Below are 22,230 nucleotides of genomic sequence, written 5' to 3'. Positions count from 1 at the left end.
TCTTATGTCCCCATCAGAATAATATTTGCCCAAGTTTCACAGCAGGATTTTACACCTAGCCTTTTACCTTTTATCTGAAGATGAAATCTGGATGTCTGTGTGTTAAAAAAGCGTAGGTACTTCAGTACATATTTGTTTCTGACAAAGGCCGACAGTGGAGACCTGGGGCCGTATTCACAAAACATTTTATCTTAGCACTAAGAGTACTCCTAAGGAGCACTTAAAGTTCTTAGTAAGGAGTTATTTCTTAAAACCTATTCACAATGCTGATAAGAGCAACTTTTACTAAGGAATGGGAGGGACTCCTAAGCTAAGACTAGAGGGCGGTGTTGACCCTGTTACTATGGATGATGTCATGTTCATACCTTCTATGCCCACAGTGATTGGCTGAGAGGGAATGAGAGCTAAGAGTGAATTTATGATAGAAACACTGTGGGAGAGCAACGGAGGAGATGCTGCGAAGTGCCACATATAGGCCTCTAGTAGGAAATTAAACCCAAACGTGACACCAACAGTAACTTTCAGTGCATTGTAAACCCAAAGCAACTGCAGGAAAAGGAACTTAATAATTTTTTTTTTATATAAATTCAATAAATATAAATGTGTCTATACTTTCTAAATATAGCTTTACTAAGATCATTAACCCCTTACAGCTATTAAGGTTCCTTTTATAAAGCTCACTAGCATTAAATCTCTCCAAAACACCATCAAATGGTTGTCTGTGAATTACTCTTAGTGACTTAGGAGTCCTCTCGAGGACTCCTAGCTTTTCATAGATTTAGGAGCTAGTTTTAGCGCTAAAATGCTTTGTGAATTACACTTATCTTAAAAAGTTAGGAGTCCTAAAATTAGGAGTGAAACGCCCCTTATTTTTGAGAGTTACTCCTAAATCAGCACGTTAGGACCTACTCATAGCCTTAAAATGTTTTGTGAATACGGCCCCTGATGTGCCTGATAGCAAAAAGGATATACAGTAGATTCTTAATTGCCAGCATAAGCCAAATGTTTGGCGTGAGTGTGACACAAAAAATCACACCTTATACTTGTGTGCGTGTGACATTTGTAGCTGGTAGACAAAAACATGAGGAACAAACCTGGTAAGATATTTCCTTTAGTAGCACAAAATAAATCCAGTAATCAGCATGATAATGGTCTACACCTGGGATGCAAGGTTTAAGGTTAGGGTTAGAATATGAAGAGACAGCAGGGAGAAAACCCAGGGCTGACCAGGGCACTTCCAGCAAAGCTTGTGTGAACTTCAAGGTGTCAGATAAAATGTCTATGGTGCGTCAGTGTTTGTGTGTTTGAGGTGACTGTATGTGTGCAAGTGTGTGTTTGTGGAAAGGGTGGTGTTGAACTAGAGAGGCAGGTGGGACATAACACCTGAAAATAAAGGTACGGGAATGCTTGCTCCACCTTTTTCTTTCACTGTGTTGAAGAACAAAACTGCCAATATGCACAGAAGCAGCAGGATGAGATCAGGCTGGGTTAAAGGATCCCTGGTGGTCCTCTCCGTGGCCGCGGCTCTGCTGTACCTCAGCTCCATTAAGACAGAGGTACACAGCCACGCCGAGAGGCTTCAGAGGGCCCACCACAATGACTCCATCAGGGGCCAGGGAATGCTCCAGAGGATCAACAAGATGGAAGGAGACCTCAACAAGCTGCGTGAGTCCAACTTTTTAGTCAGTTTGACAGTCGATTCCGTCTTTGTTTTTGTGGAAAACTATGTGTTTATGTACATACATACATATACATACATACATACATACATACACACACACACACACAGTTCTGGATAAAAAATTAGGAGACCATTCTGCATTTCTTAAATCTTCATCTCTACATTACTTAATGGAAATGCTCTTAATTACATTATTTTTGAGGGGAATTTGGTAGAAATGTTGTCTCTAGTTCATAGAATAAACACCAAAATGTTCATTTTACTCAAACATATGCCTATAAATAGTCAAATGAGAGATACTGAACATTTTGAGTGGCCTCTTAACCCTCTGGGCCTGTTGGTCCATTTTACGGACATTTCATTTTTTGGATAATTTTGGCTGTTTTCATGTGAATGGCATGAAAACTGGTAAGAAAGTGTATTTTTACATGATAATGTTATTTCCAGCTCAGCTATTACAGTAAGGCTAAAATACACTGTATACAAACAAAAGTTACATTCAGACTGCTAAGGCCCATAAAATGTCCATTAACACCCATTCAAACAGCCTTTTTTCAACTCACTGCCATTAAAGCATAATTTATGCATTTTCTTATATATGGGTGTCAATCTGGGCTTCTACATTGAAATTTATCATTTTTACTACTCTCCACCATATTACGTCATTATGACCATATTTGGCATATGGAGAAAAAACATGCTATTTCCATTAGATGGCACTGTCACAATTCCCCCCTCCCTCTCCCTTTAGCTTTAACCCAAATGAAACTGACGCCAGAATTGTTGGTCACTGGCACATATTATGAAAAATAAGTTTTTCATAATGTCCCCTTTTAAGTAAAACATCTGGGTAGGTTTTCCACCACTGCTGCTTCATGTTTGAATTCAGTGATTTAAAATGTTCCATTAAAGGTGCACTATGTAACCTTTGGTGTGTCAGAGAAGAGAATATTTTCTAAATTCTAAATAATGTATTCTTAGAACTGAATTAACAGACTTTTCCTCACAGGATAATGTTATCCCTGGAGCACTGTGTGAAGTTAGAAAGCTTCCTGAAAAGTGACTGTTGCTGTTTACAAACTGTGGGCTCTCAGTTTGGTTTACAAACATATTCCAGTCTTACGTTTGGTTCCAGGTTCCTCAAAATAATTTTTGTTTTGATTTATGATGATGGAAGTATTCAATACCAAGAACTAGATGAAGAGAAAATATGTTATCTAATATGTTATATTATGTTAATATGGTTTCTAAACTTACTGCACGCTCTGCAAAAAGAAATCCACCTCCCTCAAAACTGCATAGTGGACCTTAAGTTCACTGATTAAAATGTTGTATTTATAATGTTGTCTGTAAAATGTCAAACCATACATTGACAATGGTGCAGGGTGACACCTTGACATGACAAATCCATTTTGTTTTAAAAATGGATTGCATTTGTTTATGAATCCAAAAGAGCTAGGAGCGTATTTTCTGTTGGTAAACTTATAGGTCAACGAGAAAACTTTTCCTTTTAAACAAACTTGGCCCAGTTACAACAGGACGGACAAAATATGTCATACTAATGATTGCAAAGACATACAATGGCTGATCATTAATTTCCAAAGGTTTATGTTTCAGGGTGGAGTGCCTATTTGTTCAGCAATTTGTTTCACACTTGACATAAGAGCAGGACAATTGATAATTAACCACATATGTATCCAACTACTTTATTTCATCACATCTGGAAGTGTAATGAAAGGCTTTATTTAACAATGGTTCACTAGTTAAGTTTACACAAGGCATATATTTATGTTTCAGGGAGGAGTGCCTATTTCTTATGCGTTTTGTTACACACTTGACATGAGAGCCGGAATAATGATTAAAATGCAAATCCAGGGGGCGCCTTTAGCTCAGTCGGTAAGGCATCCCCCTCCCGGGCCGGGCCCAGCAGCAGACCCGGGTTCGATTCCCGCCCGCGGTCGTTCTCTGCATGTCACTCCCCTCTCTGCCCCATTTCACCTCTGTCTCTCTGCACTATCAATAAAGCATAAAAATGCCCAAAAAATATCTAAAAAAAAAAAATGCAAATCCAACTACTCTCTTTTGTCAACAGTAAAGCTGGTGAATAACATTGGGAATAAGGAACTGGTGGCACAGAAGGAACCAGAGGTGAAAAAGGAGAAGAAGTTGGTGAGGAAACTCTACCCGAACTCGTTTCTGTTCAGAAAGTGGGGCGACGAGCTGTCGGAGGAGGAGCAGAAAGAGGCCGAGAAGTTGTTTCAGAGATACGGCTACAATGCCTTCCTCAGTGACAGGCTTCCCCTCAACAGAGAGATTACAGACACCAGGCCCACCAGGTGAATATAACATCCCCACCATAGGAACCACTGTTAAAGATGGAGTCAGCGATTCTGGAGAGCGCTTGATGAAAAAAATTAAAATCAGTGACTATCTCCTCATGATCTGCTACCTGTATGTACTGCATGTGCGCTGAAAATAAATTTGGTGTTAATACACAGCCTAGGCTCTGTAAACTGGAATGTAAACAGAGCCTAGGCTGTGTATTGCGACTGGATTTGTTTATTCATCACACACACAGTAAGTACAGGTAGAGGATCATGAGATATTCACTCCAGACAACAAGCATTCTCCCGAATCACTGACTCCACCTTTTTAAGCCTTGCCTCATTGACAGCTGCTTAAAACAAATCCATTCAACACGAACACACCTATAATCCTCCTCCTCTGAATGTTTTATTCAAACATCTATATTTGTAAAACAATACATTCCAAATATATTGTATTGCATTTTTTTTGACAATATTTCAATATTGTGGTCAGATATTGTCATATAACTCAAACTAAAAGTCGACTTCACTAATCTCAATGAACATGAAGCAAGTGGGTAGAGTTTTATACTATGGTTTTAATGTGAGATTGGCACTGAATGGAGATTTTTGCTACAGTATTTTAAGCACCAAAAAAGCAACAATGTCCTTTTTATTGAACGAGTAAACGCTTAATTCTTAATGAAACTGTCATTTTAGAGTCTATTCAGATACACAAATTCCCACTTGTTTCCTCCTCACAGGTGTGCTGAGAAAAAGTACCCAGTGGACCTGCCAACCATCAGCGTCATCTTAATCTACCTGGATGAAGCTCTTTCTATCATCAAACGAGCCGTTCGCAGCATCATAGACAAGACACCAGCGCGGTTGCTGAAAGAAATCATACTGGTGGACGATCACAGCAGTAACGGTAGCCGTGTTTTGTGTCTAAAGCTTTCTTATCCCAATACATTTGTCTGTATAATCCCCCACAAAATACAAAGGATTAAATGTTTGCCAAGCTAACGTTGTCCTAAGGCATAGGCCTATAGCACTTTTAAAAACGTACACACATATTTACTCTACTGTATTGTTCTTTCATCATTTTCTTTTGGATTAGGGTTGGGCTAGGGTTGCCATCTCCCACAAGGAAAGTCTGACGCTCATGAAACTTACTCCACTTATTAACATTAGTCATGCAAATATACCCACCAAAGGATTTGATTCACGGGTGAGGAGAAATCAATTTTGAAAAGCACCCACTCTCAAAATGTAATTTTAGCAACCCTAGCCCAACCCTAACCCTACAGAAAATGATGAAAGAACTATATATATATATATATATATATATATATATATATATATATACTGTATATATATATATATTTGAAAGTAATACAGAATGCCTGATAGCCTTACTGCTTTATATTCCATTATATTTACGTCACTGGGAGCCTGTTGTCTTTTCCTTAACAGAAATTAAGACATGTCCACCATGAATAAATAAATACAGAAGGCATAAATTAGTTCATAAAAATTCACCAGAATGCACAAAATGGTATGTTTGAAACACATTTTTGTTAATACCACAAGACCCCCACTTATAATGTTTCCCTCCCAATGTTGAAGCGAAACCTACGCCCTTGATATATACAGTCATATGAAAAAGTTTGGGAACCCCTCTCAGCCGGCATTATAATTGACCCTGCTTTCACAAAAAAAATATAAAAGTGGTATGTCTTTAATTTACCAGGAACAGCTAAGTACTGGGATGTTTTCCAAACAAAGATTTTTTGAAAAGCAGTATTTGGTTGTATGAAATGAAATAAAATGTGAAAAACTGGCTGTGCAAAAATATGGGTACCCTTGTGGTTTTGTTGATTTTAATGCCTGTAACAGCATGTAAAACTGATGACTTTAAACACAAAATTGGTTGGATTATGTTGTTAAGCCTTGAACCTCATATAATTGTCTGTTTAATCATGAGAAAATTTATTTTAGGTGCCTAAATGCAAGTTGCACTTCTCTTTGACTCTCTGCTGAAGTGAGACAGAATGGGATCATCAAAACAGCTCCCAAAAGATCTGAAAAACAAAGATTGTTCATTGTCATGGTTTAGGGGAAGGCTACAAGAAGCTTTCCCAAAGGTTTCAATTGTCAATTTCGACTGTAGGGAACGTTGTCAGGAAATGGAAGGACACAGGCAGTGGCAGTTAAACCCAGGCATGGCAGACCAAGAAAAAAACAGGAGCGGCATAGGTGGAGGATTGTGAGAATGGTTGCACACAACCCACAGATCACCTCCAAAGGCCTGCAAGAACATCTAGCTGCAGATTGTGCATCTGTACATCGTTCAACAATTCAGCGCAATTTGCACCAAAACATCTGCTTTTTATAAAGACCAAATAACTTAATTTTTGTCTCATCAGTCCAAAGCATTTTCTTCCAATATGAAGCTGGCTTGTCTAAATGAGCTTTTGCATACTCCATGCAACTGTATCTGTGGCGTGGGCGCAGAAAGGGCTTCCTTCTCATCACCCGGCCAAACAGATGTTTTGGTGCAAATTGCACTGAATTGTAGAACCATGTACAGATACACAATCTGCAGCCATATGTTCTTGCAGGTCTTTGGAGGTGATCTTTGGGTTGTGTGCAACCATTCTCACAATCCGCCGCATATGCCGCTCTTGTACTTTTCTTGGTCTGCTAGACCTGGGTTTAACTGCAGCAACTGTGCCTGTGTCCTTCCATTCCCTGACAACGTTCCTTACAGTAGAAATTGACAATTGAAACCTTTGGGAAAGCTTCTTGTAGCCTTCCCCTAAACCATGACAATGAATAATCTTTGTTTTTAAGATCTTTTGGGAGCTGTTTTGATGATCCCATTCTGTCTCACTTCAGCAGAGAGTCAAAGAGAAGTGCAACTTGCATTTAGGCACCTAAAATAAATTTTCTCATGATTAAACAGACAATTCTATGAGGTTCAAGGCTTAACAACATAATCCAACCAACTTTGTGTTTAAAATCATCAGTTTTACATGCTGTTACAGGCATTAAAATCAACAAAACCACAAGGGTACCCATATTTTTGCACAGCCAGTTTTTCACATTTTATTTCATTTCATACAACCAAATACTGCTTTTCAAAAAATCTTTGTTTGGAAAACATCCCAGTACTTAGCTGTTCCTGGTAAATTAAAGACATACCACTTTTATATTTTTTTTGTGAAAGCAGAGTCAATTATAATGCAGGCTGAGAGGGGTTCCCAAACTTTTTCATATGATTGTTTGTATATATATACAAACAATCATAAAAGTTATATATATATATATATATATATATATATATCTCACAGCCAGATTAAGCATTTTTTCCAAAATATCCAACTATTGCTTACATTTTTTTTTAAGTTACTAAAACAGTTCATATTCATAACATCAAACATTTACTCTCTACAGAGGATTTAATGGAAAAACTGGATGAATACATTGACTCAATCCACGAGGAGTGTCCGGGCCTAGTGAAGAGAGTCAGGCACTCGGAGCAGCTGGGCCTCACCCAGGCCAGACTGTCCGGATGGAAGGCGGCCACAGGAGACGTGGTGGCCATCTTGGACGCTCACATAGAAGTCCATGTGCAATGGTTGGTTCAAGTGTTTGCTGACTGTTTTGCTGTGGTTATAACATGTCATACAAATCCTGTCACTCAAAACTGTCATTGTGTATCCAGGGCAGAGCCATTGTTAGCACGCATCAAGGAGGACCGCACTGTGATATTGACCCCAGTGTTTGACAGAGTCGATTATGCCGATTTGACATTGACTCCCTACATCCCTGCAGCAGATGCTTTTGACTGGGCTCTGTGGTGCATGTACGAGTCCTTCAGCCAGGAGTGGTACGCTTTGAAGGACGATTCACAGCCGGGCAAGTAAGTTCCAGTCAGAAAGTAACACACTCTACATTCCAAATCACATACCTTTTTCCCCCTGTTCTACTGCAGCTGTCCATACAGAAAGTATGTACTGTGCCTGCAGTAGGCATACAATTGGGACATACTATTTCGTCATAACATTGTGCCTTGAACTTGTCTCTTGCTTGTTGATCCTTCGCATTGCTGCTGTTCTCGCTTGGTGATATGATGTAACGTCTGCTCTGCGGATAATTGTGACTCACAACCTCTTTTTACATACACAGTCTATCTATGGTCTATCTATGTTATATCTATAACAGCCATAAAAGAATACTTATTTGCACACTGCAAAATGTGACCGATTGTTTAGTGCAGGACATCCGGGTAATTCTGGCATGTCGCATTTGATATCAAGTATTGCGACATCCTAAATCTTTTTCCGCCATACCAAATAGCAAATACGTATGGGATTTGGAATACAGGGATAATTTCACTGTTTTATTTTGGAGATAGCTGGCCAGCTAGTTAGCAAACCAATAAGTGCAAGTTGGCAGATTTATTTTAAAACTTCGATAGCTTCCAATCTTCTTCTTATTTAATTAACAATGAACTACTGAGAACATTATTAAACAATTATCTGAGCAATACGTCAGAATAACCCAACTCTGTGAATTAAATTTCCAATTAAAACTATATTTGCCAACATGTTAATCATTGACCTTTTGATATGGCAAAGAGAACGAGCAGTCCAGCACCTTTTTCACTGACCCAGACTGGGAACATTGACTTGTGACCTCAATATTTCTAAAATATTGTCTTTGTCAAAAACGCATCTGAATGGAGTGTGTTTGCATTCAGGAGCCCCTCCATCATGGGGATTCTTGTGGCTGATAGCAAGTTCTTCGGCGAGATCGGAAGCCTTGATGGTGGAATGAAAATATATGGTGGTGAAAATGTGGAGCTGGGCATTCGGGTAAGATTTTCAGAATGTTTCAAAGTTATTTAAACATTGCAATAAAAGTCCAGACTAAACTATCTCAACAATAGAGTATTTCATGATTCCAATTTTTTTTTTGACAGACATTCATGATAGTTTTGGTTAAATCTGGACAGATTAAAACAGGAACCGGTTCCCTTGAAAATAAATTTTCATAAATTTTATAAAACTTAGCTTAAAAACATCTTATTTACTGTCTTACGGTCCTCATGGCAACAGTAATTGTTTTTATAGAACATTCGGGCAGAGAACAGCTGTGATTGGTTCAAACTACTTACTGTGTCATAAGAACCACATAATAGCCCACCTCATCTGAACTGAATTTCTGTAAAGTTAATCAGACTTAAATGACAATATCTTTAATTTGGATTGATAAATATGCCTAATTTTTTCACACCATCATGCAATTAACTCCACAAATTACATAGTTAAACGTTTTTAGGGAGATTTACAGGGGCTTTAACAAGCTAGAAAAAGAGGGTAGTGTGTATGTTGCTTTGGACTCCCTAAAAACTACTTATGTTTTGGCAGGTGTGGCTATGTGGTGGAAGCATTGAAGTTATACCTTGCTCTAAAATTGCCCACATTGAACGGGCCTCCAAGCCTTACCTCCCTGACTTGAGTGCAATGGTGAAGCGTAATGCACTGAGAGCGGCTGAGGTTTGGATGGATGAGTACAAATACAATGTCAACATCGCCTGGAATCTTCCACTTGAGGTAAATCCCTTCATCCAATAACACCAGATGTGGTTTCTTAAAGATGCAGTGTGTAGAATTATTGTCAATTTTCAGAGCAGACTTGGTAGAAATGTAAAATATTATGCCAGAGTATGTTTTAATTAGTAGGGGAGAGTGGCCTAAGTTGTGCAACTTTTCACTCTAATGGCGCTTTTCCACCGCAAATGTAGCTCTACTCGACTCAACTCGACTCGACTCAACTTGGTTTGGTAGCAGCACGGGTCGTTTTCCACCGCAAATAGTACCTGCTGAACGTGGGCGGGGTCGTCGTAAGGGGCTGAAAGCCTACTCCGGAGCAAAGTAGCAGAGCAGAAATTGCGAGCAGTTGTTGCACTATTAACTGAACCAACCGCCAAAAACACGGATGAAAAATGTTTAAGAAATACCCCCCTTGTATCTGTTTGCTAAAAGATGTAGAAGAATATTGCTACGGGCCATTACAAGGGATGGTTGTTGTCCCGATGTGTGACTCTGCCACAGTCAGCTGTAGGGATGCGTCACGTACATCCCTATGCACGTAAACACGGGCATGATAAAGTTGACTGTTTAGTGCTTGTTTCAGGATACGTGTTTTCAAATGCAAGCCGTGTCTCAGCCTGAATATTTTATTGAGGTAATCAGTTCAGTCCGAGGCTTGTAATGTAATCGCTCGCTATCATGTCTGTCCCAGCTGGCTACTTAGGATAGCTGCTAGCTGCCCTACATGTCTCCTCTCGTATGATAAGTAACTTCCCCAACAACCAACACTGGGTGAGCTTAGCGAATATATGGAAAATAAATTCAGATCTGTGATGCAAATCAAATGAAAGAGAGCCAGAGAAGGCTGCACGCGGCGTAAATACACTCAAAAGTCCCGGAGAGTTGGGGAGAATAAACAACAGAATGAAGCCGGTAGTCTCTGGCCACTGATTGGCCAGACAATAGTCTCTGGCCAATCAGTGGCCGGCCGTCTGCCGACGTCACCTTTTAGCATCGGCTCAGCTCGCTTGGAACCTAGAGCGAGGCGATACCAAAAAAGCAGCCGCTACGTGGTACCAGGTACCATGAAATTGCGGTGGAAAAGCCAAAAATGCGAGTTGAGTCGAGTCGAGCTGATACCATGCGGTGGAAAAGCGCCATAAGTGACTTTAAAGTAAGGCCTTGACAGTAAAGTATCCAACTCAAATATGTACATATATTTCAGGGTGTTGTGCATCCCTGGCAATAAAAACTTTGGATCTGGAATAAACTATTGAAGAAATATAGCCTTCGGAAAAAAAGTTGTCTTGATGCACAACTTGCCCCCGGTGTGGTGTAAGTTGTGCGGTTGGAGAGAATACCATGGGGTGAATTGTGCCATTGATATATATCTCATAAACTGTAATGCAAGACAAATCCATTAGACAATCACTTATTTAAGGTGTATTTAAAGTAAATAGTTGACAAAGATTGAAGGACAATTTTCTTAAACAAGGCCTAGCAGATCTAATGGTTTTTACCTGCAAAGCTCACAATGACAAAGTCACCATCATCATCTTTCTGGCCATCTGAACTCTCATCAGTGGTGTCGTTAAGTGGAATTGAGATGTCACTCTATTCTGAGCTACTGTAGACAATCACTTTCTTTTGGTGACCAGCGTATACAGCCATGCCAATGGCACAACTCTCAGAAATGTACTTTGCACTAGTTGCTCCGTGCTTGTGGAACCAACTGCCACCTGACAGATGTGATTCCCCCTACATTTATGCCTTTAAATCAAGGCTCAAAACCCATATGTACACCCTGGTGTTTCCTCCCCATTAACTATCTTACCTCTGCACTACTATCTGTGTTTATGTGGATGTATGGGCTTTACGTCTTTTATTTTGTTTATTGTTATTTTACCTTCATTGTTTACCTACTGAATGCACAATGTACAGCACTTTGGACAGTGCAAACTGTCATAAATGTGCTTTTATAAATACATTTTACTTACTTACTTACTTACTTATAACTCACCCAGGCCCTTTGGCACAAATCACCCCAATCCCAGAAATTTGGATAATAAGCATGATGCAGCAATTTAGGGCTGACATTGTGCTAACTGTATAGACTCAAAATGTAGCATACCAAAGCACTAAAACATGTGTCAAATGTTTTCAAACTTGTCTATAATTGTTCAGACACAATAATCAAAAAACCTTGATCATGGAAATTTTACTTTGAAAGGCAAAACACAGTTTTTTGAGCTTAAATGTGCTTATATCTTATTCCTTGTGTCTCCCTTCTTTACAGGATGAGTCAAATGGATGGCTCTTCTTAAATATGTGGTCACATTTCCAATTTCTTCCACGGTTTTCTAGAAACAAGGGGTGGCACAACTTCCAAAATGCACAACTTAGGCCACTCTCCCCTATATGATCGCTTGAAATTAAAATGAGTTTTTTCTTTTATTTCCTTTTTTAGAATGAGCCTTTTATATCTACATGATTCAAACATTACACACTGCACCTTTTTAAACAAGTGTTCTGGTGGCTGAAGTTCTAACTTATCTTGTTGTCCTTTTGTTTCCTACAGGATCATGGGATAGACATTGGGGATTTGACGGAGAGGAAAAAACTAAGAGAGAAACTAAAATGCAAACCCTTTAAGTGGTATCTGGATAACATTTACCCCCAACTGGACCCTTTGGGTGACTTGCTAGGTTACGGAGCCGTGAGTATAGAATCAATATATCTGATGTTGCAGCATTCTAATTCTGAAATCCACAAGTTTCATAGTCATCCTTCAGAAGGCTTCGTTTAGATTTATTTTAAAGGTACAGTGTAAGTGTGTAAACGGAATTAGATTTTGTTTTCAGGGAAGGCTTGGTAGAAATTGAATATAATCTCCACAGAGGACACCATGTTACACTGCCATGTTTCTGCAGTAGCACAGAACAGACAAACTTAATGGCCTTACATGTTTTCATTTATAGTTGGTGTCTGCCACAAATGCACATGTTGGAAGACTGGAAGATTGTGGAAAGACTAGTGGTGGATGATGCCATTTTGAGAAACTATCTTATTGTCCTTGCTTCTTTGCTTACTGTATATTTCTGCTTTTGTTGACAGCTAATAAATGCCCTGAAGACAGAGCTCTGTATTGACCAAGGCCCACAACCTGGGAACACACCCATTTTGTATTCATGCCACTTCTGGTCCCCTCAGGTATGATCCACTGAATGCACAAACATGAATAGTATTTGATATGGATATAATAATTGTTCTTCGATTTGACGCAGCACTGTTATTATCGCACCAATGGACAAATCTACATCGGCGGAATCAAATCTCACAAGTACAACAGCAACCGCTGTCTGGTTGACACAGGCACTGGAGTAAACCCGGGATTGTACGACTGTAAAGTGGCCGTGCAGAAGAAGTTTCACATGTTGTGGGATTTCAAACAGGTAAATATTACAATTTTAATATGAAAAATCTACACCCCAGAGGTTGGAATCTATTAAAGGGAACATAAATGTGTTTTAACGTTGAGCTTTATTCCCAGGATGGACCCATCCAGAACAGAGCAACAAAGAGATGCCTGGAAATTGCAACAGGTGCAGATGCCTATTACCATCTTGTTGTTCAGGAGTGCACTGGTCAGAGCTGGAAGATACAACATTTAATCAAAAACCAAGACTTGCTCAAAAGACAAAATAATTGAAGATCTAGCCTGTTATTCTGTTGGCGCGAGTTTATATTCTGCTGTGGACGACATGGATCAACAAAAATCCAAACGGTGTGAGAGCAAATTTGTGAACTGGATAATGAAATGGATATGAAAAGTTATCGTATTTTATTTAATACTTGTTTTTCTATCATACTGTATGTTACAAAAAATTTGACTTTGACACAAAATATAATCTAACATGGATAAGAATTTTTCTTCTTCCTTGGTTTTGTATAAAAATGTCCTATTTGTATTGAAGTTTGTGTTAAATTCATATTTTATGATGACAGAAAGTTGATTGTGGATGCCACAGATCAAGGCCTATATAGATATATACATCAATAGAACCAAATGTACAGTAGTTCAAATGAAGTGTGACAAATTGAGCTTGAATTGTTTAGATAAAGACTGGGTACTATAACATCCCATATCTTATCAGGATTCAAGACAGGATCCGTTCTTGTATGTCAGTCATAAGTGGTCATTTATGAAGGTGTTCCATTTGTTCTGCCACATGGCGTGAGCTGTGTCTTTCAGGTTAGTCGGGAGGGAGCTGTACCTGCAAGCAAAGCAAACATCTCTACTGAGTTAGAAGACAAGGAATTGCAATATGATTGTAAAAGCAGATGAGTTGAAAGGCTTACTACGGACTTTTAACATGGACTTGTTTGGCTAATGCATCAATGATTCACACCATAAACTAGACAAACCATACATGACATTAAATCCATCTCTGATCTCTTGTCAATAAGTTAGAAGTGACATTGTTTTGCTTCTTCAGTTTCAATTCAATCAGAGATGCCATTTATCTTGTCCTGGACGGTGTTCAAGCAATTTGTAGCCTGTGGGGCTCTTGGAGGCTCATGCCTGGGTTTGCAAGTACGTGGTGTGTCTAAAACTGTTAGAATAAAAACGTGTTAAAATATGGCAGAGAATAAGCTCTCAAGCAAGCTGCAGGTTACAGCTTGCATGTTGCAAATTTGGTGAAATGGGTTCCAGGGTGGAGCTCCTAAATCTCAGATTTCAAGAGTATAATTGAATAGAATGAGACACTGCTCTTGAAACTATTGTATCACATCAAATTGGCAAACACATTTCCCCCAGCCTCATTTTTTTTTTGTCATGTAGGTAGATTGGGAGGAATCTTGGCATTAAGTGTTTTGCCCAAGGGTACCTCAGACAAATAGAACTGGGGAATGAATTGCCAACCTGTACTGCCACCTGAGTTGCAGGTGTGAAAGAGCATCTCCCCAGTGAAAGAGTGTGGCTATTGATGTGTTTTTGGACATTAATCGATGCCATATTTGGCAAATCGTACACAAGATAGACCAGGCTTTGAATATTCAGGTAATACTAAAAAAAATACAAAAAAACAACATCCCAAAACTTAATCTTTAAAACCAATTGAAAAGAATACAGTCAATCACACATGCTTAGTCAAGTCAAATTGTTTTCGTAAACATGCAAACAAGTACAGATGACAAAGAGGGCCTTAGAAATACAGACATGACAGTAATATAATCAACTGATTCTCACCTTATAGAGTTAGCAGCCAACTCTTTCAGGGTGCCCAGGTTTGCTTTTAACCCTCCGATGCCAACAAAGGCTTGATAGAAGTCATAGGAGAGGCCTGTGGTGCCGAACAGTGACGGGTCATCAGAGCTGATCACCATCGGGTGGCCCTCGGACATCAGCACAGCGGCAGGGTGGTTCCGAAGGTCAGATACCAGCTTCAGCACCTGGAGGTACAGTAAGGGGTCAAGCACACTTTATATATGAAGACAGCTTTACAGAACACACAAACACTGACTTAACAGGGAGCTCAGATATATATTATATGATTTAATATACAGTGTATGTGGGCAGTTTCCTTTCAGCTTTGTCTTCGGCAAGTGAAATGAACGATCAAATAGGATTCAGGTCAGGTGGATCATGAGGTGGGTGGATGTATCTCTGTCAAAGTCAACAATCAAGAGAAGACTTCACCAAAGTGAATACAGAGTTTCGAGAAGGAACTGCTTATGATCCAAAGCATGCCACCTCATCAGTGAAGCGTGGTGGTAGTGTTATAGCATTGGCATGTATGGCTGCCAAATTAACTGGCTCATTCATATTTATTGATGATGTGGCCGCTGACAAAAGCAGCAGGATGAACCCAGAAGTGTTTCAATGACTAAATATTTAAGGACCTACATTTATACTTTAAAATAAGTGAATGGGTCAGGAATTTCAAGCACCCTTGGAGACTTGACGTGATGAAGGTACAGTACATATGACAAAGTTCTATGAGGGCTCAGTCCGCAAGTCAGTCGGGTGGACATTGGGGTCCAACCATCTTCTTTTCTATTGTGCCAATGACACATACAGTGGAGGAAATAAGTATTTGATCCCTCACCATTGGCGAGAAGCTGGGTGAGAAGGAGACAACTGTTGATGCGATTATTCGAAAAGAACACAGAAAGACCATCAATCTCCCTCGGTCAGGGGCTCCATGCAAGATCTCACCTTGTAGGGTATCAGTGATCATGAGAAAGGTGAGGGATCAGCCCATATCTACACAGGAGGAGCTTGTTTATGATCCCAAGACAGCTGGGACCACAGTCACCAAGAAAACCATTGGTAACACACTATGCCGTGATGGATTGAAATCCTCTAGTGCCCGTAAGGTCCCCCTGCTCAAGAAGGGACATGTACAGAACCGTCTGAAGTTTGCCAATGAACACCTGAACAACTCAGAGAATGCTTGGGAGAAGGTGATGTGGTCAGATTAGAACAAAATCAAGTTATTTGGTATCATAGTGACTCGCCAAGCTTGGAGGAAGAGGAATTCTGACTATGACCCCAAGAACACCATCCCCACAGCCAAGCATTATGCTTTGGGGGTGTTTCTCTTCTAGCGGGACAGGTGGACTTCACTGCATCAAGGGAACTATGGATGGGGCCATGTACCATGAAATACTAGGTGACAACCTCTTTCTCTCAGCCAGGTCCGTAAAAATGGGTCATGGATGGGTCAATGACCCTAAAAATACAGCAAAGGCAACAAAGGAGTGGCTCAAGAAGAATCACATCACATCACATCCAATAGATCTGTGGAGGGAGCTGAAGCTCAAGCGACAGCCTCAAAACCTTAAAAGATTAGGAGAGGATCTGCAAAGAGGAGTGGTCCAAATATCCTCCTAAGATGTGTGCAAACCTGGTCATCAACTACAAGACACGTCTGACCTCTGTACTTGCCAACAAGGGTTTCTCCACCAAGTACTAAGCAATGTTTTGATAGGGGATCAAATACTTATTTCCCTTCATAAAATGCAAAATCATTTCTATCTTTTTTTATGTGATTTTCAGGATTTTCTTTTTGATATTCTGTCAATCACTGTTAAAATAAACCTAGCATTAAAATTATAGACCGTTCATTTCATTGTAAGTGGGCAAACTTACAAAATCAGTGAGGGATCAAATACTTATTTCCTCCACTGTATGTTATCTGACCTGGTTTGAGATGGGGCACAGCTCCACAGCCACGTTTCTTTTCCTAGAGAGCTCTTTGGCGAGGGGATGGTGTGCCAGAGCATAGCCATGGCCGATGCGTGTGGTGTTGAACAGAAGGGCATCCAGAAGGTTTTGATCTACATCTGTGCCTTCATCATCTACAAACACAAACAGTCCAATTAAGGGAGTTTTTACAGATTTCTTGACGATGGATTTTTCTGATTTTTGATCCACCCACCTGTCTCGCCTGCATGAAAGAAATATGGCAGCGTGACACCCAGTTCGGCCGGTAGAGAGAGAGCCTCCCTGAAGTACCAAAGGGTCCTCCCACTGTCCTCCCTGCCAACCTGCAAATCTCAATATTAGCTCAAGGAAAACAAAATAAAGTCTATACCAAAGTGAGATAAACTATCAGACCAAGCCAACTCAAACAAGAATTGCGACACGTCTTGCACTCATGACAGGAGCTTTATTGTAATGCCACTTGAATAAAGAGGCTCAATGAAACCGAATCACTTCTCACCATGTCAAATCCTGCAACGACATCTGGGAAGTCCTTTTGTAGCTGAATGGTCTCTTTGACGGCCGCTTTGACCTCAGATACACCCAGAGCCCTGAAGGAAGAAGCAGCGATAACCATGGCGATAACAGACACTCTGATGAGAACTCAATTTGACTCATACAGCAAGACACAAAACAAAAAAACAACTGTGCTGCTAGTTCACATTAACATCATATGACATGCCTATAAATGTGACAGTTCAGCAGATTTATGAGCATATTATGAATACTGCGTTGCTTATTTTAGATTGTTTAAAGCTTTTTGCCTAAATGTTGGGTGACAAAATGATAAGACATCACAAGAATGTCTGTGTTTTTACTTACACGGACACATGGAAACTTAATGGGTTATTTACCAAAGTAGCTGCTTAGCAGGGGTGTACACAATTATTTCACCTCTTCTAGAAAACAATGTTTTATTAAAGGGACATTCCAGCAAATTTAGTTTGGCATTTTTGTAAAGTTGGGGAACTTGCAGGAAACAGATTAAACAAATGCATGATTCTTGAGCCAGGCTAGCAGTTTTGTTCTTTGAGAAAAAATGCTAACATAAGAATGCTCATAATGACAATGCTAACATGCCGACGCTAATGTTCCCAGATGTATATGGTATCAAATGAGACATTTAATTAGTGGAAAGTAAAATACGGTTTTGTGAATAAAGATAAAGATTTTACAATAGACCCATTTTCACTGCAGACATTGTGACCTCAGGAAAAGCACTGATGTAATGAATAACATTAGTGATGGCTGCATTCCATTTAAATGAAACAGTTTCATGGCTCTATAACTGTGTGCTCAATCACTTACTCACTCTGCTAAGAAGAACTTTTAAATATTTCTGAAACAGTCTCATTTTTCAACTGATGATCATGAATTGCATGCAACAGCAAACGAGACCATCAGTGCAAATATTGCAATTTTTAACATGATAAGCAACACTACTAAATGGGTGGAGTGGCCCTTTATTGACTCTAAGAACTCTGCAGCTTTGTTCCATTTCCAGAAAACAGGAAGCGCAATAGTCAAGAGATAATATGATTGGTTATAATCAGAAAAAAATGACTTAATCTTTTCAAAGCACAGTTGAATTAGAGCTTTGAAATCATGGCCCATTGCGAGTACAACTTAGTGCAATTTCTCAAGTGACGCACATTTTGTTAAGATGCCTTTACATATGTTTTCTTTCTTATCAGTACCTGTGTACAGAAACGATGATACGGGCCCCGAGAAAATCCGGATGATCCACTTTAAATTTCTTTGTAACTTCTTGGAACATTTTTAACATCCAGTTCTTATCGTGGATGGTTCCATCAAGCTCATACGTCTGAATGACACACACAAAAAAAATTAAAAATATGACATTTATGTTACACTATCACAATACAGAAATGCATGGGAGGTCAGATCTACCACCACTACTACTGAAACTGCTTCAAGTGTGAACAAACAAACCCTGCAGAGACCGCTCCTTAGTTCTAGATACATGACGTTGTCTTGCTGGAGCTCCTCAAAGCCCTTGTAGAAGTAGTCCCTCAGCACAGGGGCGTGTGTGATCAGACCTGCGGATGCAATAAAGGCTTTCTCAAACTTCTCCCAAACAACTTCTTGGCTCGGATACTCCCCATCGGGATCCTCGGTGAACAGAGTGAGGTGCTGCATTAAACTGAAAAAAACACACACAAAAACTAATTTAAAAAGGTGCACGACGTAACTTTGGGTGTGTCCGAAAAGTAAACATTTTCCAAGGTATATTCATGTGACTTAATAAACAAACTTTCTTCACAGGAAAATTGGATCCTTGGAACACTGGTTGAAGTTAGAAAGCTACCTTAAAAGTTATTATTTCACTGTTAATAAAACTGGCAACAAGGCACAATTTTTTTTTCAGAAACATATTCTAGTTTTACTTTTGGTTCCAGGTGCCTCAGAATAATTTTGTTTTGATCTATGATTATGGTTATTCAATACTTAGAATTCCATATAGAGAAAACATATTTTGTCAACTAACTGCAGGCTTTGCAGATATAAACAAATCCCCCTCCCCTATATATACTGTATTGATTCGAAATGTGTAAGAAAATGAGACATCTTTACTCAACCTGTTATCAAAGAGTATAGGGTCTTTTATTTTGGCCCTCAGGGTCTGGAGCAGCTGCCAGTAGAAGCAGTCCCAGCGTGGGAAGGGCTGGCGGTCGGAGAACAGGAAGCGGACCGAGTTGTCCCACGTGAAGCAGATGTAACAGTGTGGCCGGTACGTGACGTTTCTCACCAGCCAGTCAACACTGACCAGAGAGGAGCTGTGGATGTGGAGGGCTGCACCTGTCACCAAAAACAGCCCAAAATGGGACCCCAAAGTCAGACTGATGGACTGAAACCTATAGATGTAATATTCAGATATTACACACTGCACCTTTAAAGCCCCCCTCATATGGAAGAGAATTAAGGCCAGGAGTGAGAAAATAAATATTTCTATAAATATTTTTTTTACATTTTGCACGCAAGAAAAATATTAAATGGTGTGAGTAAAGTTTTAAGTACAATTTTGTGGATGAAGTCAAAACGCTAAGGACAAAGTCAGCAAAGCAACTAATAAGTCAACTCTTCTGGTCCATCTGATAATTATGCGAGCTACCCAAGCCTAAAGTCTCTGCCATTACCATCCTTGTAGTATAAATCTAAAGTTGCATTTTTTAAATGATGACTAGACATTTGACTTTATTCAAGTGTCGCTTTTCTCAGCTTTTCTGTAATTTATGCTCTATAGTTTATATCTTTTATTGATAGGCCTATTTGAAATTTGTGCAATAACAGATATTACACAAAATTCTACCTCACTTTACATAAAATACTACAGGAAAATCATCAACAAAAGCCAAGATGCAAGTTCTATTCCTTTAAAGCCGTGCTAAAATGTTCTATTTATAAATTATATATCCAACAATTTATTAGCGTGACTATATTTCATTCAAATGTAACAGTATCCACAATATGTTGTTCTGCTATAATGGAAAAAAAATAAAAAATTGGAATTCATTTGGGCCTGCATGCGCCCGGTAGGCCCTGTTCTGATCTAAGCTTGTGACATCACCTTTAGGCATCTTCTGCAGCAGTTTGAAGATGGAACTCTTCTGTATGAGAGGCTTTGCTTTGAAGAAGTGGATAGCAGGGGGAAACTGTGCGGCCGCCATCTCTTGTTCCTTTAACCGGTGCAGATAAACATCTAGCTTCTGCTCAGCCGCTGTCAGTATGACTCGGCCCCCGGTCTGTCTGGAGGCCTCCTGACGCATTAACAGTTCCCTCTGAGCGGGGTCAGGCATCCCATCACTCACTCTTACCAACCACAGAAGGGGTACATACGTGACCACAACCTGGTAGATTGAGATCACCATGTCCTTATGTGCCACAGGAGGGTGCTAGAACATGTTCACACACACACACACACCCTCCACAAGAGCAGGATTGCTGTATTTGGTGCTGTGAAGAAAGAAATACATGTGTGAAACATTAAAGGTGCACTATGTAACTTTGGGTGTGTCAGAGAAGTGAACATTTTCCAAGGTATATTCTCATATCTCATTACTGAATAAACACACTTTTCCAAAAGGACAATTGGATCCGTTTGAAGTTAGAACGCTACCTGAAAAGTTGCAGATTGACTGTTGTTGTTGCTGCACACAGTTATCTCTACAACAATTTTGTTCTGGTTTATGGTGATATTATTTAATTCTAAGAATTACACGTAGAGAAAATATGTTAAGTAAACTAACTGCAGGCTCTGCAAATATAAACAAATCCCCCTTCCATGAAACTGCATAATCCTTAATCCTTCTGCATCAAATGAGAGGTATTACGGTTTTTACGGCATAGTGGGTCAATAAAACTAATACTGTGTGAAACTAACTATAAGCCTAAATGGGAACTTGCTTTTTAGGTTTCCTGTACTTGGCACTATCATATAAATACTGTGCGTCTGTCACTGATTGATTGATTGCTGTTGTATTGTCCCAAACAGCATACTGTAGAGCCGAGCGGGGGTTATCCGGAGGTGTGTATGGGGTAGAGTCTGTAGGTTTTCAACCAGCCTTATTTACTGATCTCGTCCCCTTCTAACTCCTAGCCGAAAGTAAAAATAAGTGCTAAAAGTGCGCAGTTTTCAACCTGGTTCTCCAGCCAAGTCTGCCAAGTAAAAGTGTCCGGAAATAGTGGCTGACAGGCGGGCAGAGGCTGAGCGTAATGCCGCTCCTCCTGCGTTCTGTTTGGTGCTGGCGAGACCGTAATCTGCAGTTTATCCGCTCCAACCACTTGATGGAAACGCACTTTATTCGCAATCCTTTTTTTCCTTTCTTTATTCGAACTTTCAAAAGATTGCCCGTATAAATGAAGGTTAAATAAATAAACAAACTAATGACATTAAAGTCCTTCTGCTATTAGATCGTTTTGAGTGGAATACTGGATCAATTAAACTGATAAAGTTGTATTAGGTTAATCAAAAGGTTAACCGATTCTCATTACGCTTGCATTACGGCGCAGACAGCCCATTCAGTAGCCTGACCATGACAGCTAAGCTTTCCGAGTCAAAATAAGAAAGAGTAGTGGAGCGAAAAGTGATAAACAACTCTCACATATCTCACACATGCTAAACAAAGGTTAAACTCTCTAAAAGGCAAATCAAGCCACCTTAAAAAACATAAAATACTCACAAGTAAATAAGAGCTCCTGGAGTCCTGTGTGTCTCTGCTCAGCCGACTCCCAAAACTGTGCTCAAGCTTGTTTTCCACCAGAATTCTCTGCTATCAGTCCACAGGCATGTCAGCAAAATACTCAAGAGCGCAGGCAGGATAATTGGGGCATTTCTGTCTGACAAATACC

The 22,230-nt window shown here is 39.7% G+C and overlaps 2 protein-coding genes across 2 annotated transcripts; one reads left to right on the top strand and one right to left on the bottom strand.

Moving 5' to 3' along the window:
- Positions 1–1,454: 1,454 nt before the first annotated feature.
- On the top strand, positions 1,455–13,299 carry LOC307268255 (putative polypeptide N-acetylgalactosaminyltransferase 8; the record flags this gene model as incomplete). Its single annotated transcript, XM_080050814.1, has 11 exons — positions 1,455–1,665; positions 3,774–4,017; positions 4,752–4,918; positions 7,447–7,630; positions 7,718–7,915; positions 8,756–8,870; positions 9,426–9,611; positions 12,169–12,306; positions 12,705–12,800; positions 12,875–13,042; positions 13,141–13,299. 11 exons carry the CDS (start codon positions 1,455–1,457, stop codon positions 13,297–13,299), a joined length of 1,866 nt encoding a protein of 621 aa, XP_079906940.1.
- A 441-nt stretch (positions 13,300–13,740) lies between these two features.
- On the bottom strand, positions 13,741–22,164 carry ada2b (adenosine deaminase 2b). Its single transcript, XM_080050815.1, has 10 exons — positions 22,062–22,164; positions 20,450–20,835; positions 19,461–19,680; positions 18,814–19,024; positions 18,558–18,685; positions 17,321–17,411; positions 17,036–17,144; positions 16,798–16,955; positions 14,842–15,044; positions 13,741–13,864 (listed from the first exon to the last, which is right to left on the bottom strand). Exons 2-10 carry the CDS (start codon positions 20,748–20,750, stop codon positions 13,777–13,779), a joined length of 1,509 nt encoding a protein of 502 aa, XP_079906941.1. The 5' UTR covers positions 20,751–20,835; positions 22,062–22,164; the 3' UTR covers positions 13,741–13,776.
- Between the last annotated feature and the right edge of the window lie 66 nt (positions 22,165–22,230).

This window comes from Ammodytes marinus (genome assembly GCF_949987685.1).
Source record: "Ammodytes marinus genome assembly, chromosome: 22".
NCBI classification, from domain to species: Eukaryota; Metazoa; Chordata; class Actinopteri; order Uranoscopiformes; family Ammodytidae; genus Ammodytes; species Ammodytes marinus.
This window is presented reverse-complemented; position numbering and strand designations above follow the sequence as displayed.